At 43.2% G+C, this 13,560-nt stretch overlaps 1 protein-coding gene across 1 annotated transcript in view; it reads left to right on the plus strand.

Annotated features, from left to right (window-relative positions):
• The window catches only part of wscd1a (WSC domain containing 1a), a 98,760-nt gene extending 89,876 nt beyond the window's left edge, over positions 1 to 8,884 (plus strand). The window contains exons 6-8 of the mRNA XM_078225940.1: positions 1,254 to 1,418; positions 4,786 to 4,986; positions 8,532 to 8,884. Coding sequence (XP_078082066.1) covers positions 1,254 to 1,418; positions 4,786 to 4,986; positions 8,532 to 8,884 — 719 coding nt within the window. The remainder of the gene's footprint in view (positions 1 to 1,253; positions 1,419 to 4,785; positions 4,987 to 8,531) is intronic.
• Positions 8,885 to 13,560: the final 4,676 nt, after the last annotated feature.

The raw sequence follows: 13,560 nt of genomic DNA on the forward strand, positions 1-13,560 counted from the left end.
GGGGGCAGCACTCCCACCCCTACCGATTGCCCTCAATAGGCCCCAAACCCAATAGGCCCTCCCCCTTCTGGCCCCAGTTTGCCCCTTGGGGAGTGCCGGGGTCCAGGCTGGCACTACCTGGGGGCACCATTCCTTCATCCTGACGTCCTGGGCGGGCGGGGGGGGGGGGGGCCTCCGTGGCCTCTCTTCACTCCAGCAAGATCGGGCTGCCTGTTCCCCATGAGTGGGGAGCAGTTGTAAGCCCCACTTGGGTGAACCATCCCTGGGTGAGAGGGCAGAAGACGGAGGCCCGGAGACTTCAATCCCAGGCTCGCTAATGATATGCAAATGCGGATTATAATATTGAACTCAGCTCCATGCTGATTTCTGATTTCCGGGAAGCTTTGCCATGGCGCCCAGCGGGAAGCTCACGAAACGGCCTCCACTGACACCGCCCGGCCCACTGCACTAGAATCGCCCCCCTATCACGTTTCCACTCAAATTAGTTCTTCATTATAATTAGCAAAAATATACTATTTACAGAAATGCAAAAAGAAATAGAAAAAATAGATGAGAATAAGGAGGGAACATTATCTGCTTTTTACAATGAGCTGTTTGTTTAGCCTGAGATGGACGCTGATTATTTTATCATCGGAGAGGGTAGCAAAAGGGAAAAAAAGCACTAGGAATGAACAGTAACTTTACTTTTGACCCTACATCCTGAATCCCAAAGTGGCAGGATTGAGAACTGAAAATCCAAATTGCAAACCAGGTTCAGAGAGAAAACTCCAAAAAACAAACTGCAGGAAGCTCCACAAGAGAAAACCTTGCTCGACCCAAAGAGAAATAAGTTTTCATTGATCAATCCATCCATTACAATTGCATACCACAGTGGAATAACATCAAAGGACTGCCTGAGAGACTAAAAATAAACATCTTTAACCAAAAGAGAAAACTACGAATAATATTGTCATTTCCTTTTCACTCAAGATCGACAGGATATGAAACTGCGCAATATGTTTGAATGGGATTGCATTTTTTATAGGAATAAATAGAACCAAATTATTCCACTGCCCATTTGCCGAACAATTTTCTTTCAAGCTTATCTTCCACCAAATCATTCAGGTTGCACTCAACTTAAATGTTTTTTTTTCTTTCTCTCAAACCTAAAATGTACAATCCAATTGATTTCTGGTCTTGTCGAGAAGAAACTATATCAGAAATAAAAAATCAGGAATTATAGTGTATTTAATATAAGTCCGCTTCTTTTCTAGATACCAGATGTACAGATAGGAAGTTTCTGCCTACGAAAACGAAGGTAATGGTTGCTCTCTCCAGCTTTCCGGGAGCTGGGAATACGTGGGCACGGCATTTGATAGAACATGCCACCGGATTCTACACTGGAAGCTATTATTTTGATGGGACCCTTTATAATAAGGGTATGTGTTATTCTTTGTTCTACTCCAGAAAGCCAGTTATCAAAAGTTAGAATTGGAGCCAATCTTTACACAGTGTTATATTTATTTACAGAGTTACACATTGCAAGTATACACCTCCTAATCCAAAAACTCATAATTTTAGTTTGTGACTATTTGTAGGTGGCCCAACAGAATGCTCAGTTAATGCTTACCATTTGCATGCAATTCAACACAATTATTATGCAATTAACATTCTTTGTCTTGTTATTCAGACAACTATCTGTATGGACCACATAGTAAATTTGTAGCTTTAGAGAACTTTAGGGTGGAACTTTCTGGCTACTCTGCCCTTTCTGGGGTGGCACGGTGGCACAGTGGTTAGCACTGTTACCTCACAAGCCAGGGACCTGAGTTTGATTCCCAACTTTGTTCACTGTCTGTGCGGAGTCTGCGCATTCTCCCCGTATCTGTGTGGGTTTCCTTCGCGTGCTCCAGTTTCCTCCCCCAGTCTGAAAGACGTGCTGGTTAGGTGCATTGGCCATGCTAAATTCTCCGAACAGGCATTGAAGTGTGGCGCCTAGGGGATTTGCACAGTAGTTTAAGTTTATTAATTATTGTCACAAGTAGGCTTACATTAATAATGCAATGAAGTTACTGTGAAAATCTCCTTGTCGTCACACTCCAGCACCTGTTTGAGTACATTGTGGGAGAATTTAGAGCAGCGCAGTAGGCTGGGAGAATTGCCCCACCAATGGCTCTGATAAAAGGTTGCGTTTACCCCACTTAGAAAATATTTTTACAAATCTACATGGATTAAGGTGCACTCAAAATGTATCCTCTGATTGGATTGAGTTAACATGCATTTCTGAAAAGGAAGTATTTCACAATTTGTTGGGAGCTTTTTTGAGTTTATTGCTGGCTGAGTAGATAAGGGAGAGCCAGTGGACGCAGTATGAATGGCCTTCCAAAAAGAAACATTTGATGAGATGCCATGCATGAGGTTATTGCACATAATCAGGGCTAAATGGATTGGGGAGTAACGTATTAGCATGCATCAAGAATTGGTTAAAGGACAAGAATAATCAAGTCATATTCATATTGGCAAATTGTAACTGGTGGGGTGGCACTAAGATCAGTGCTTGAGCCTTAGCTGCCTACAATCTATATCAATGGCAAGCTAGTTGGGATAGTAAGCTATGAGGAGGATGCAAAGAGGCTGAAAAGGGGTAGACAGGTTAAATGAGTGGGGAAGTACATGGCAGATGGAATATAATTGTGGAAAAGTGTGAAGTTACCATTTTGGTAGGAAAATAAAAAAGCAGAATATATTTTTAAATGTGGAGAGACTGGGAAATATTCACAGAGGCTTGAGTCTTCTTGCACATGAATTACAGCAAGTTAATGTGCAGACACAGCAATTGGGAAAGCAAATGATATTCCAGCCTTTATTACAAAGGGATTGGAGTGTAAGATTAAATGAATCTTTCACAATCCTATAGGGCCTTGGTGAGAACATATCTGGAGTGCTGTTCACAATGTTGGTCTCCTTATCCAAGAAAGGATATACTTCCCTTAAAGGGACAACAGTAAAGGTTCACTTTATGGAATGTGGGAATTGTCCTCTTAAGAGAAATTGAGCAGGATGGGTCTGCTCCCTGAAGCTTCGAAGAATGAGAGGCAATCTAATTGAAACATATAAACTTCTTAAAGTGGCTTAGAAGGATAGATGTTGGGAAGGTATTTTCCCCTGTTCAGGCATCCGGGACAGGGGTGGGGGGAAGGGGTTGGGGTGGGGGGATGATTGGTTGCGGTCCTACAATAAAGAATCAGCCATTAGGACTGAGATGAAGAGAAATTTCTTCACTCACAGGGTTGCAAGTCCTTGGAATTCTCTATGCCGGAAGAGTGTGGATGCTCAGTCACTGATAATATTCAAAGCAGAGGTTGATAGGTTTTGGCTACCAAGGGAATGATGGGATATAGGAATAGTGTGGGAAAGTGGAATTGAAACAGAAGATGAACTATGGGTTTACTGAAAGACAGAGTAGGCTCAAAGGACTGAAAGGCCAACTTCTGCTCCTATTTCTTCATATTCCTTTAATAATGCTTTATGGGTTTTAGGTATACCCTGGATAACTGAAACCTCAATATTGGAGATGTAACACTTTTATTTGTAGTTTCACCTGACTACACAGGTTTTAATCAATCCCTGAGCACATCAGTTCAATAAGACATGTTTGGCATCTTATTTATCATTTACAGGAAAGATGTCTATACGATTTTAAATTGAATCTAACTCAGGTACCAATAAAACAATGTGAACTCATTAGCTAGATTACGTGTTTATGCCTTTTAAGCTAAGTATCTCTTCTTCTTTTGAAATGGGATTTTAACTATCTTTGGTACAATTATTTCTTGCCGCTCTGTTTTTAAATGTGTGGAATCTAGATGCATGTGGCATTTCACATGGGTGGAACATTGGGTGGAATTCTCCGATCTCATTCACCCCATCATGGCTGCCAGCGAGAACGGAAAATTTGGTGCTCAGCCAACACTCCATTCAAATCAGCGAGACTGGAGAGTCCCAGCCCCGGCTGAGGTCGGAAGTTTCCGGCATTCCAGTCAGGATTGATCTTACCTAGCAATCAAAATTGATTTAGTACTGAAATTATCTCATTCATAAAGATATTTGTAACCTGTCACATATAAGAAGCTGTTATGGTGGCATTAACCCTGAACCAATTTTTAAAAATTCTTTCATGGGATTTAGGTGTCACTGGCAAGACCAGCATCCCTTGAACTGAGTGACTTACCATGCTATTCCAGAGAGCAGTTAAGAGTCAACCACGTTGCTGTTGGTCTGGAGTCACATTTTAGTCTGGACCAAATAAGATGCCACCTTATCCATCTGTGTTGCTACTTTAAGAGACCCATGGATCTGTATGCCTAGATCCCTCTGTATGTCAATGCTCCTAAGGGTTCTGCCAATCACTGTATAAGTCGCACCTGAATTTGATCTTCCAAAATGCATCATCTTGCATTTGTCTGGATTAAACTCCACCTGCCATTTATCTGCCCAAGTCTGCAATCTATCTATATCCTGTGACAATGGACAATGGTTTCACAGTCACCATAACAGAAACTAGCTTTTCAATTCCCCATTATTACTTGAATTCAACAGCCGCAAGTAGGATTTAAGCCATTTTCCCCAGAACATTAGCCTGGGCCTCTGGATTACTAGGCCAGTGACATTACCACTATGTCACTGTCTCCCAAAGAAATTACAATTTTAGCTTCAATTTGAATAAACTGTGCATAAGATTTTAGGAGTATGTCATGATGCTGTCCAATGCCCAATTGGAATTGTTAACTTCTTTATCATTGTTAGGTTTCAAAGGGGAAAAGGACTACTGGAAAAGTGGCCGGACTATCTGTATAAAAACTCACGAGAGTGGGAAAAGAGAAATAGAAACTTTTGATGCAGCCATCTTGTTAATCAGAAACCCTTACAAGGCTTTGATGGCAGAGTTTAATAGAAAGCGTGCTGGTCACCTGGGATATGCATCGGAACGCCACTGGAAGAGCAAAGGTAAAATGGCAGGTCCAGTTCTAACAATTTTCGTAAAAGAGCATAGAAGATGACATCCAGCGCTGTTAAACATTACAGACCTGGTGCTTGTTATGTCAGTGATCACCAAGTCGTTTTGAGGGTTTTCTTTGTGTTGTGATAGCATTCACGATGTCCTGTGCTTTGCAGTGGTTCCAGGTCAGTTTCTGCGCGTGACTTGCTACTTGGTGACTTCTCAAGCATCGAGTGAAAACCAAGAAATTTCTGAAATGAGTGAAGGAAATTCTGAGGGGTGTCAATCTGACCGTCCTGACAATAACTTGCATTTGTATATCGCCTTTAATGCGGGAACCAAGATGTCAGGTGCTTCACAGAGGAAGAGGGGAATGGGTACAAAGTGACTGTCAGAACCAGATAAATTAATTTTCAGGCTCCCCTTTCATGCAGAGTCTTAAAAGAGTCCAAAGGACATGCTGGTTAGGTGCATTGGCCATGCTAAATTCTCCCTCAGTGTACCCAAACAGGCGCCGGAGTGTGGCGACGAAGGGATTTTCACAGTAACTTCATTGCAGTGTTAATGTAAGTCTACTTGTGACTAATAAATAAACTTTAACTTTAAAACTTTAAACCTTAAAAAAAGATGCAGAGATGAAAAAGAGTTCTGTCGGGTGTAGTAAGGGAGATCGAGTGGGCTGAAAATTGTGCCTTTGATTGTGAAAGGAAGGAAGTGTATCTTCCAGATACACAGGAAGTCAGGGTTAAATGACCAGAGAGAATGAGGAGACACAAGATGGAAGATGATTGCAGAAATAAGGTAGGAAGGAAATAGAGAGATTTATGGATGGAGACAGGATTCTCATATTTGATTTGATTTGATTTATTATTGTCACATGTATTAGTATACAGTGAAAAGTATTGTTACTTGCGCACTATACAGACAGAGCATACCATACATAGGGAAGGAAAGGAGAGAGTGCAAAATGTAGTGTTACAGTCATAGCTAGGGTGTAGAGAAAGATCAACTTAATGCGAGGTCGGTCCATTCAAAAGTCTGATGGCAGCAGGGAAGAAGCTGTTCTTGAGATATGTGATACACGGAGGATGTTGTTGGGGGCTTGGGTGTGGAATAAAGGAGCCAGCGTAGAGACTCAGTGCAAATGACAGAGCTTTGGACAAGCTGCAGCTTGTGGAGGTCAAAAATATTGGCCAGTGGGACAATGATAATCATCGTCCCAAACCTTCAGGCCAGAATGTGGGGCTGGAACCTTCTCCAATGGATCTCCATAAATCCTCCTGTTCAGTTTTACTTGCTGCGTGCAGCCTCTCCACAGTGCTGCTTATCCCTTTAAGATTGCTGCATGGCCACATTTGTTAAAGGCAGTGCTGGTCGTCTGAATCCTGTTTGCTTCACTGCACCTTGCATTGCAGATTGCTGTGCAACCATGCCTTTAAGAGGGAATTTCGGTCTCCATCCCTTTTTTCCTTTATGTTGGGAAATTCTGCTTCTTGCTCCCACCTCTTCCATGCAGATATCATCAATACAGCCGGGGTGACAATGTCCACCACACTTTGACTTCTGTTTCTCCAGGTAAAGCACACCTGCAAAATGCAAGGATATTGTGTGTATGAATCAGTTCCTGGTGGAACTGGGACAGAAACTACAAGCTGCAAGTTCCAGTTTTGGAAAGGCAGAAGGAGAGTGTGGGATGATCCACTGTTCCATTGGAAAAGTGGCCAATTTAAATCCAAAACTTCCACTTCAAATTCCTGACCTGCCTCAGCTGTAATGTCCAACTCCCACACAGAGATAAAGGGAAAATGCTGAGGTATTAGTTTAGTTTATTTATCAGTGTCACAAGTAGGATTACATTAACACTGCAATGAAGTTACTGTGAAAATCTCCTAGTCGCCATATTCTGGCGCCTGTTCAGGAACACTGAGGGAGAATTTAGCATGGTCAATGCACTAAACCAGCATGTCTTGCGGACTGTGGGAGGAAACCGAAGCACCCGGAAGAAACCCAGACAGACACAGGGAGAATGTGCAGACACTGCAGTGATCCAAGCCGGGAATTGAACCCAGGTCCCTGGCATTGTGAGGCAGCAGTGCTAACCAGTATGCCACCCCATATTCTTGATATCCTGGACATCTTGGGAATACGTGAACTCACACAGGACCCCAGCCTTCTGTGCTAGTGATCCTGACACTCGGGGCCAGAGAGGAAGGCAGAATGATAGCTGGAAGCTATGTCCTCCTGTGGAGTCTAGCCCCAGGAATTAAGGGGTATTGCACATAGCAAGGCAATGCTGCAAAGATGAAAGTAAGCATCTTTCGCTGGCAGATAAGACAGTGGGTGGAACCTTAGCATTTGTCAGGGATATGGCTGATATCTCAGGCAGAAACTCAGGTGAAATTTCCCATTCCTTAGCAACAGGGAGCCAAGGCCAGCTGTAGTAAGCTTAAAACCACCCCGACTGAGGCTATAGTTCAGCATTTGTTGTGGTGTTGTCCACTGAATCTTGCCTGCCTGTCAGTTCAGAATCAGCAGCACCAACTCCCTCAAGTGGTTAGCACTGCTGCCTCACAGCTCCAGGGACGCAGGTTCGATTCCCGACTTGGGTCACTGTCTGTGCGGAGTCTGCACGTTCTCCCCATGTCTGCGTGGGTTTCCTTTGGTGCTCCAGTTTCCTCCCACAATCCAAAAGGCATGTTGGTTAGGTGGATTGGCCCTGCTAAATTCTCCCTCAGTGAACCCGAACAGGCACCGGAGTGTGGTGACTGGGGGATTTTCATCGTAACTTCATTGCAAGGTTAATGTAAGCCCACTTGTGACACTAATAAATAAACTTTAAGACCATAAGAAATAGAAACAAGAGTAGGTATTTCGGCCCCTCAAGCCTGCAGTGCCTTTCAATAAGATCATGGCTAATCCAACAGTCCTCACGCCCACTTTCCTATCCTTTCCGCGTAACCCTTGATTCCTTTCCTGATCAAAAATCTATCTATCTAAACCTTAAATATATTGCTTAATATTGCCCCCACAGCTCTCTATGGCAAGGAGTTCCAAAGGTTCACAACCCTCTGAGAGAAGAAATTCCTATTCATCTCAGTGGGGCGGCACAGTGGTTAGCCTCACAGCGCTAGGGGACCTGGGTTCGATTCCCAGAGTTTGCACATTCTCTCCGTGTGTGCGTGGGTTTCCTGCGGGTGCTCTGGTTTCCTCCCACAGTCCAAAGATGTGTGGGTTAAGTGGATTGCCCATGCTAAATTGTCAGGGGGACTAACTAGGGTAAATGCATGAGGTTATGGGGAGAGGCCTGGATGGGATTGTGGTTGGTGCAGACTAGATGGGCTGAATGGACTCCTACACCACTGTAGGGATTCTATGATTTTAAATTAGCATCTCTTTATTCTGAGACTATGCCCTCTGGTCCTAGACTCGCCCATGAGCAGAAGATCATGATAGCTTTGCAGTGTAAGGTTAAGTAAACCCATAGAGGAGTAACTGCGGTTCTATGTTCTGATATGCAAAATTACTGAACAAGGTTCAAACATTTTCTCTACAGAATGGCCAGAATTTGTAAACACCTATGCCTCCTGGTGGGCCTCCCACACTTTGGATTGGTTGAAATACTGCAGCCGAGTGCTGGTGGTGCACTATGAAGACTTGAAGAGGGATCTCTTACCCCAGCTGAAGCGTATGGTGGAGTTCCTGAACATCACTGTGTCAGACGACAGGCTGCTGTGTGTCGAGACTCAAAAAGACGGAAACTTCAAACGATCTGGCCTAAGGCAGAAAGATTTTGATCCGTTCACACTCGAAATGAAAAGTGTAATTAATAGCTATATAGGGATGGTGGATGAGGCTCTCAAAATGAAAAATCTCACCAGGCTACCCGAGGAGTACTTGCCCAGATGATGTAGCTAAAGAGGTAAACAGTGTATCACCACTTCAAGCCTGCGCTCCTGAGGTAGTGTCAAGATGAGAACAGCATCAGAAGATTAGAAAAAGAGGGTAAAGATTAGGGCGTCGTAACAAGGATAGATCAATAGTCACATGCTGCAGAGGACAGGGATGCTGAGGGAAGGATAAAGTGTGTCTTATTTAATTGGATTGCGTGACACAAAGTACACTGACCCAAGTCTTGTTGCCATTCGCCTCTGGAATTTTTATAGCACAGTTAGATGTCCTTTAACTCTTTCCATTCCAGGATGTTTCCCCACAAAATGAGACAGGAATCAGGAAGAATTTGTGGCCTGTTTACAGTAGCATACAATTAATTTTTATCTGAGGAATGTGGAAACGTGTTTCAGCCATTCATTCAGACATCCCCAGAAGGTGATTGTGCTAACGTTGACCGTTGCATTACTAATGCATCAGATCAACATTTCTCCTCTCGTTTGCGGTTTAATTTATGTATTTTAAGGACTGTTAATAGTGGAGATTTGCTTGAAAAGCTTTAACTGAAAAGCTCTACTGTGAAAATACTAACAAATCCCAGCAAAATAAGAATCACTGGGTGAATCCTTCAAGCTGTTTTCCATGAGAGTGCATCTGTCTGTTGTTCTTCTGTTTGCTATTTTAATGGAGGTATAAAACCTTTTAATTTAAGGTAGTGGACAGACGAATATCATGCAATTATGTTAAACATTTGGACACTAATATCAAAGATTAATTTCTAGGCTGTAATATTTTAAAAATCCAAATTTGTTTTAATATTAAGCATATTTTTCTTTGCACCCTTTCCCCATCCATCTCCTAAGCTGGATCTGCACACACATCGCCAACCCAACCATTTGCCTTAAAAACAAACATATAAATGACCTTTCAAAAATATTTGGCCTTCGATTGAAAAACAATTTGAGCATTTTAGTATATTTCCCTCTTCAGTTTCAGTGCATAATTCAAACATGTGACCATTCTGAAGAGAATAAATAAGTTGACCCCAACACTGCATGCCTGGATTTAGTGCTATTATCAGGATTGCGTCAAGTAGAACTCCTCGTCATTATCTGACTTAAAGTGGTCATAATCCCAGTGATTTACTCCGATGTTTCAACAGTTAATGGGTTAGGTGCAAGTACTTAAATTGAGTAGTTGGTGGAAAATATAGGCAGCAGTATTTTTCTTTGCTGGTACCCGTCTGATGTTGGCTCCAAACTTAATTTACCAGACTGGCACCAGTCTCTGGAATTACAAAGGCATTGAATGCGCAACTGATTCCAATTGGCAAAATGGAGCTCTGTACATGTTCTGTTCACTGTTAACAGATACTATGATATTTTTAAAAATTAGAAAAATGTGCACTGGCTTTTTCCAGCATCCTCCTTACTGACATCTCAAGTTTTATCCTCCATAGACTCCAACTCCCCCAGACTTCTACTGTCTGAAGACCCCATTCACCCATCTCCTCTGTTACTTGCAGCTCTCTCTTCACTTCCCATTCTTCAGCACTAAGATCTCAAAACTCTTAAGTTAATATTGAAATGTTCCCGTCATTCTAATTCAGCTCCCTATTCTTCCAAATCTTATCTGCTGTATGTCCCCCACTAGATCCACCCTACCACCAATGGGAAATCCTTCAGTCCTCTCAAGCCCACACTCTGAAACGGTCGCTCTTTAAATCTCTCCACCTTTCTACATTCGTCTCCATCTGCACAAGCCTCCTTTAGACGTATGACTAGCTTTCTTCGGTGGCACAGTGGTTAGCACTGCTGCCTCACAGCGCCAGGGACCCGGGTTCAATTCTGGCCTTGGGTGTCCAATTGTGTCTGCATGGGTTTCCTCCAGGTGCTCCAGTTTTCTTCCACAGTTCAAAAGACATGCTGGTTAGATGCATGGCCAAGCTAAATTCTCCCTCAGTGTACCCGAACAGGCACCAGAGTGTGGCGACTAGGTTTCCTCTGGTTTCCTCCCACAGTCAAAAGCTGTGCTGGTTAGGTTGACTGGCCATGCTCAATTGCCCCTTAGTGTCAAGGGGGATTAACAAGAAAAATATGTGGGATTACAGGGGTAGGATGGGATTGTTGTCAGTGTAGGCTCAATGGGCCAAATGGCCTCTTTCTGCATTATAGGAACTCCATGATTCTAAGTTGATGGATAAATGGACGTTGCTGTCATTACTGATGTTGACAATCCTGTTGGCACTTTACTCACATTAAAACAATGAAATCACCTGCAAACTTTGAAAAGATTAACTTACCTTTAGGACCTTCATCCATATTGGTCACAAACTCACTTGATGCTAACTCACTGAGCTATTAGGGGAAAGTTTTTCAAAATCTTTAAAAGACTACCCAAGAGTAACAGTGCATTGCAGTGGTTGGTTATTGTGGTTGGATGGGTCTCATGTTGAATTGGTGCAAACAGTTTCTTGTGCTGGCATTGCCTGGACTCTTGTTTAGCTGTCTGGGGCTATTAGTGTGACACCATTTATGATGTGTGGAAACTGGCCAGGCATATTTTAATATACTCTGCTTTCATAAATTCCAAATTGTGAGTGAGTCATTATAATATTGATGGTCATAGAATTTTATGATTATAAATGTAAATAATATTAATCTTCACACTTGTTAACCCAATTGCCCAAACAGTCACTACAGTGGAATTGCAAAACAAACATTCTGGTGAAACCATATAGCTCTGGTCTTTCTGAAAAGCGCATATTCTCCTGCATTCTGAGGAAAGGATAGGTTTTCAATTTGCCATCGAGGATGAAAACCAACATGGTGAGATTGGATGCATTTAATTTCCCCTGGGAAGTTAAAAATCCATCCCATGGCATCCATCCTGGTTCTGAGTTTATTTGCTTCAAATAAGCAATTACTTCAGGAGAGTGCAAAGGGCCGCCTAGATCATAATCCCAAAGATAGTTGAATCGCTCTTCCCTCCAGCATCCTTGAGCCATCTCTTTGCTGATTGTGGTTCTAAGCGGTTTACGAAGGTTGAGGACAAGTTCCCATCCAGTTCAAGATTTTACCGAGCACGGTGAAATTCGGCCCATTGGGCAGCACGGTGGCACAGTGGTTAGCACTGCTGCCTCCCAGCTCCAGGGACCTGGGTTCAATTCGCAGCTTGGGTCACTGTCTGTGTGGAGTTTTGCACATTCTCCTCATGTCTGCGTGGGTTTCCTCTGGGTGCTCCAGTTTCCTCCCACTGTCCAAAGATGTGCGGTATAGGTGCATTGGCCATGCCAAATTTCCCCTTAGTGTCCTGGGATACGTAGGTTAGAGGGATTAGCGGGGTAAATATGTAGGGTTATGGAGATTTGGCCTAGGTAGGATTGTGGTCATGCAGACTTGATGGACCGAATGGCCTCCTTTTGCACTGTAGGGACTCTATGATTCTATGAGTAACACAAAAGCTCAGGTTTCTTTTCTCATCAAAATAAACACTATTAAATTCTGTGAAAAATATTAAATTAGTTCCACACAGCACAAGCGGAAGGTTTTGGTTTGTGAAATAAGCATAGTTTCTGATCCCGATATCAGTTTTTTAAATTTTATGTACATAACCATCAGTGTGGATGACATGATTAGCAGCCCAGTCCTTACTTTCAATATCCACTCCCTCCACATCCGTCATTGGCAATCTGAAGAGCATACCATCGATAAGATGCACTGCAGTAACTCACCAAGGATCCTCCGACAAACCAAAGCTTCTTTCATCTAGAAGAATAAGCTGAGCAGGTCATTGAATAGAATCCCTACAGTGCAGAAGGAGGCCATTCGGCCATTCAACCCTGGCCTGATAACAATCCCACCCAGGCCCTATCCCCATAACCCCATGTATTTACCCCGCTAATCCCCCGACACTAAGGGACAATTTAGCATGGCTAATCAACCTAACCCTCACATTTTTGAAGTGTGGGAAGAAACTGGAACACCCGGAGGAAACCCACGCAGACAGGGGGAACGTGCACATTTTCCCTGTCTCTGCATGGGTTTCCTCCAGGTGCTCCGGTTTCCTCCCACAGTCTAAAGATGTGCGGGTTAGGTTGATTGGCCAAGCTAAATTAACCCGAGTGTCGGGGGATTAGCAGGGTAAATATGTGGGGTTACAGGAATGGGGCCTGGGTGGGATTGTGGTTGGTGAAGACTTGATGGGCCTTCTGTACTGTAGGGATTCTATGATTCCGGAATTGAACCTGGCTCCCTGGTGCTGTGAGGCAGCAGTGCTAACCACTGTGCCACCATGCATGAAGTGAATGGGAACATCACCACTTCCTTGTTCCTTTTTTTTTATTTGATTTGATTTGATTTATTATTGTCAGGTATTAGCATACAGTGAAAAGTATTGTTTCTTGCGCGCTATACAGACAAAGTATACCGTACATAGAGAAGGAAATGAGGAAGTGCAAAATGTAGTGTTACAGTCATAGCTAGGGTGTAGAGAAAGATCAACTTAATGCAAGGTAGGTCCATTCAAAAGTCTGATGGCAGCAGGGAAGAAGCTGTTCTTGACTCGGTCGGTACGTGACCTCAGACTTTTTTCTGACGGAAGAAGGTGGAAGAGAGAATGTCCGGGATGCATGGGGTCCTTAATTATGCTGGCTCCTTTTTTGAGGCAGCGGGCGATATAGACAGAGTCAATGG

This window comes from Mustelus asterias, chromosome 12 (genome assembly GCF_964213995.1).
Source record: "Mustelus asterias chromosome 12, sMusAst1.hap1.1, whole genome shotgun sequence".
Taxonomy (NCBI): Eukaryota; Metazoa; Chordata; class Chondrichthyes; order Carcharhiniformes; family Triakidae; genus Mustelus; species Mustelus asterias.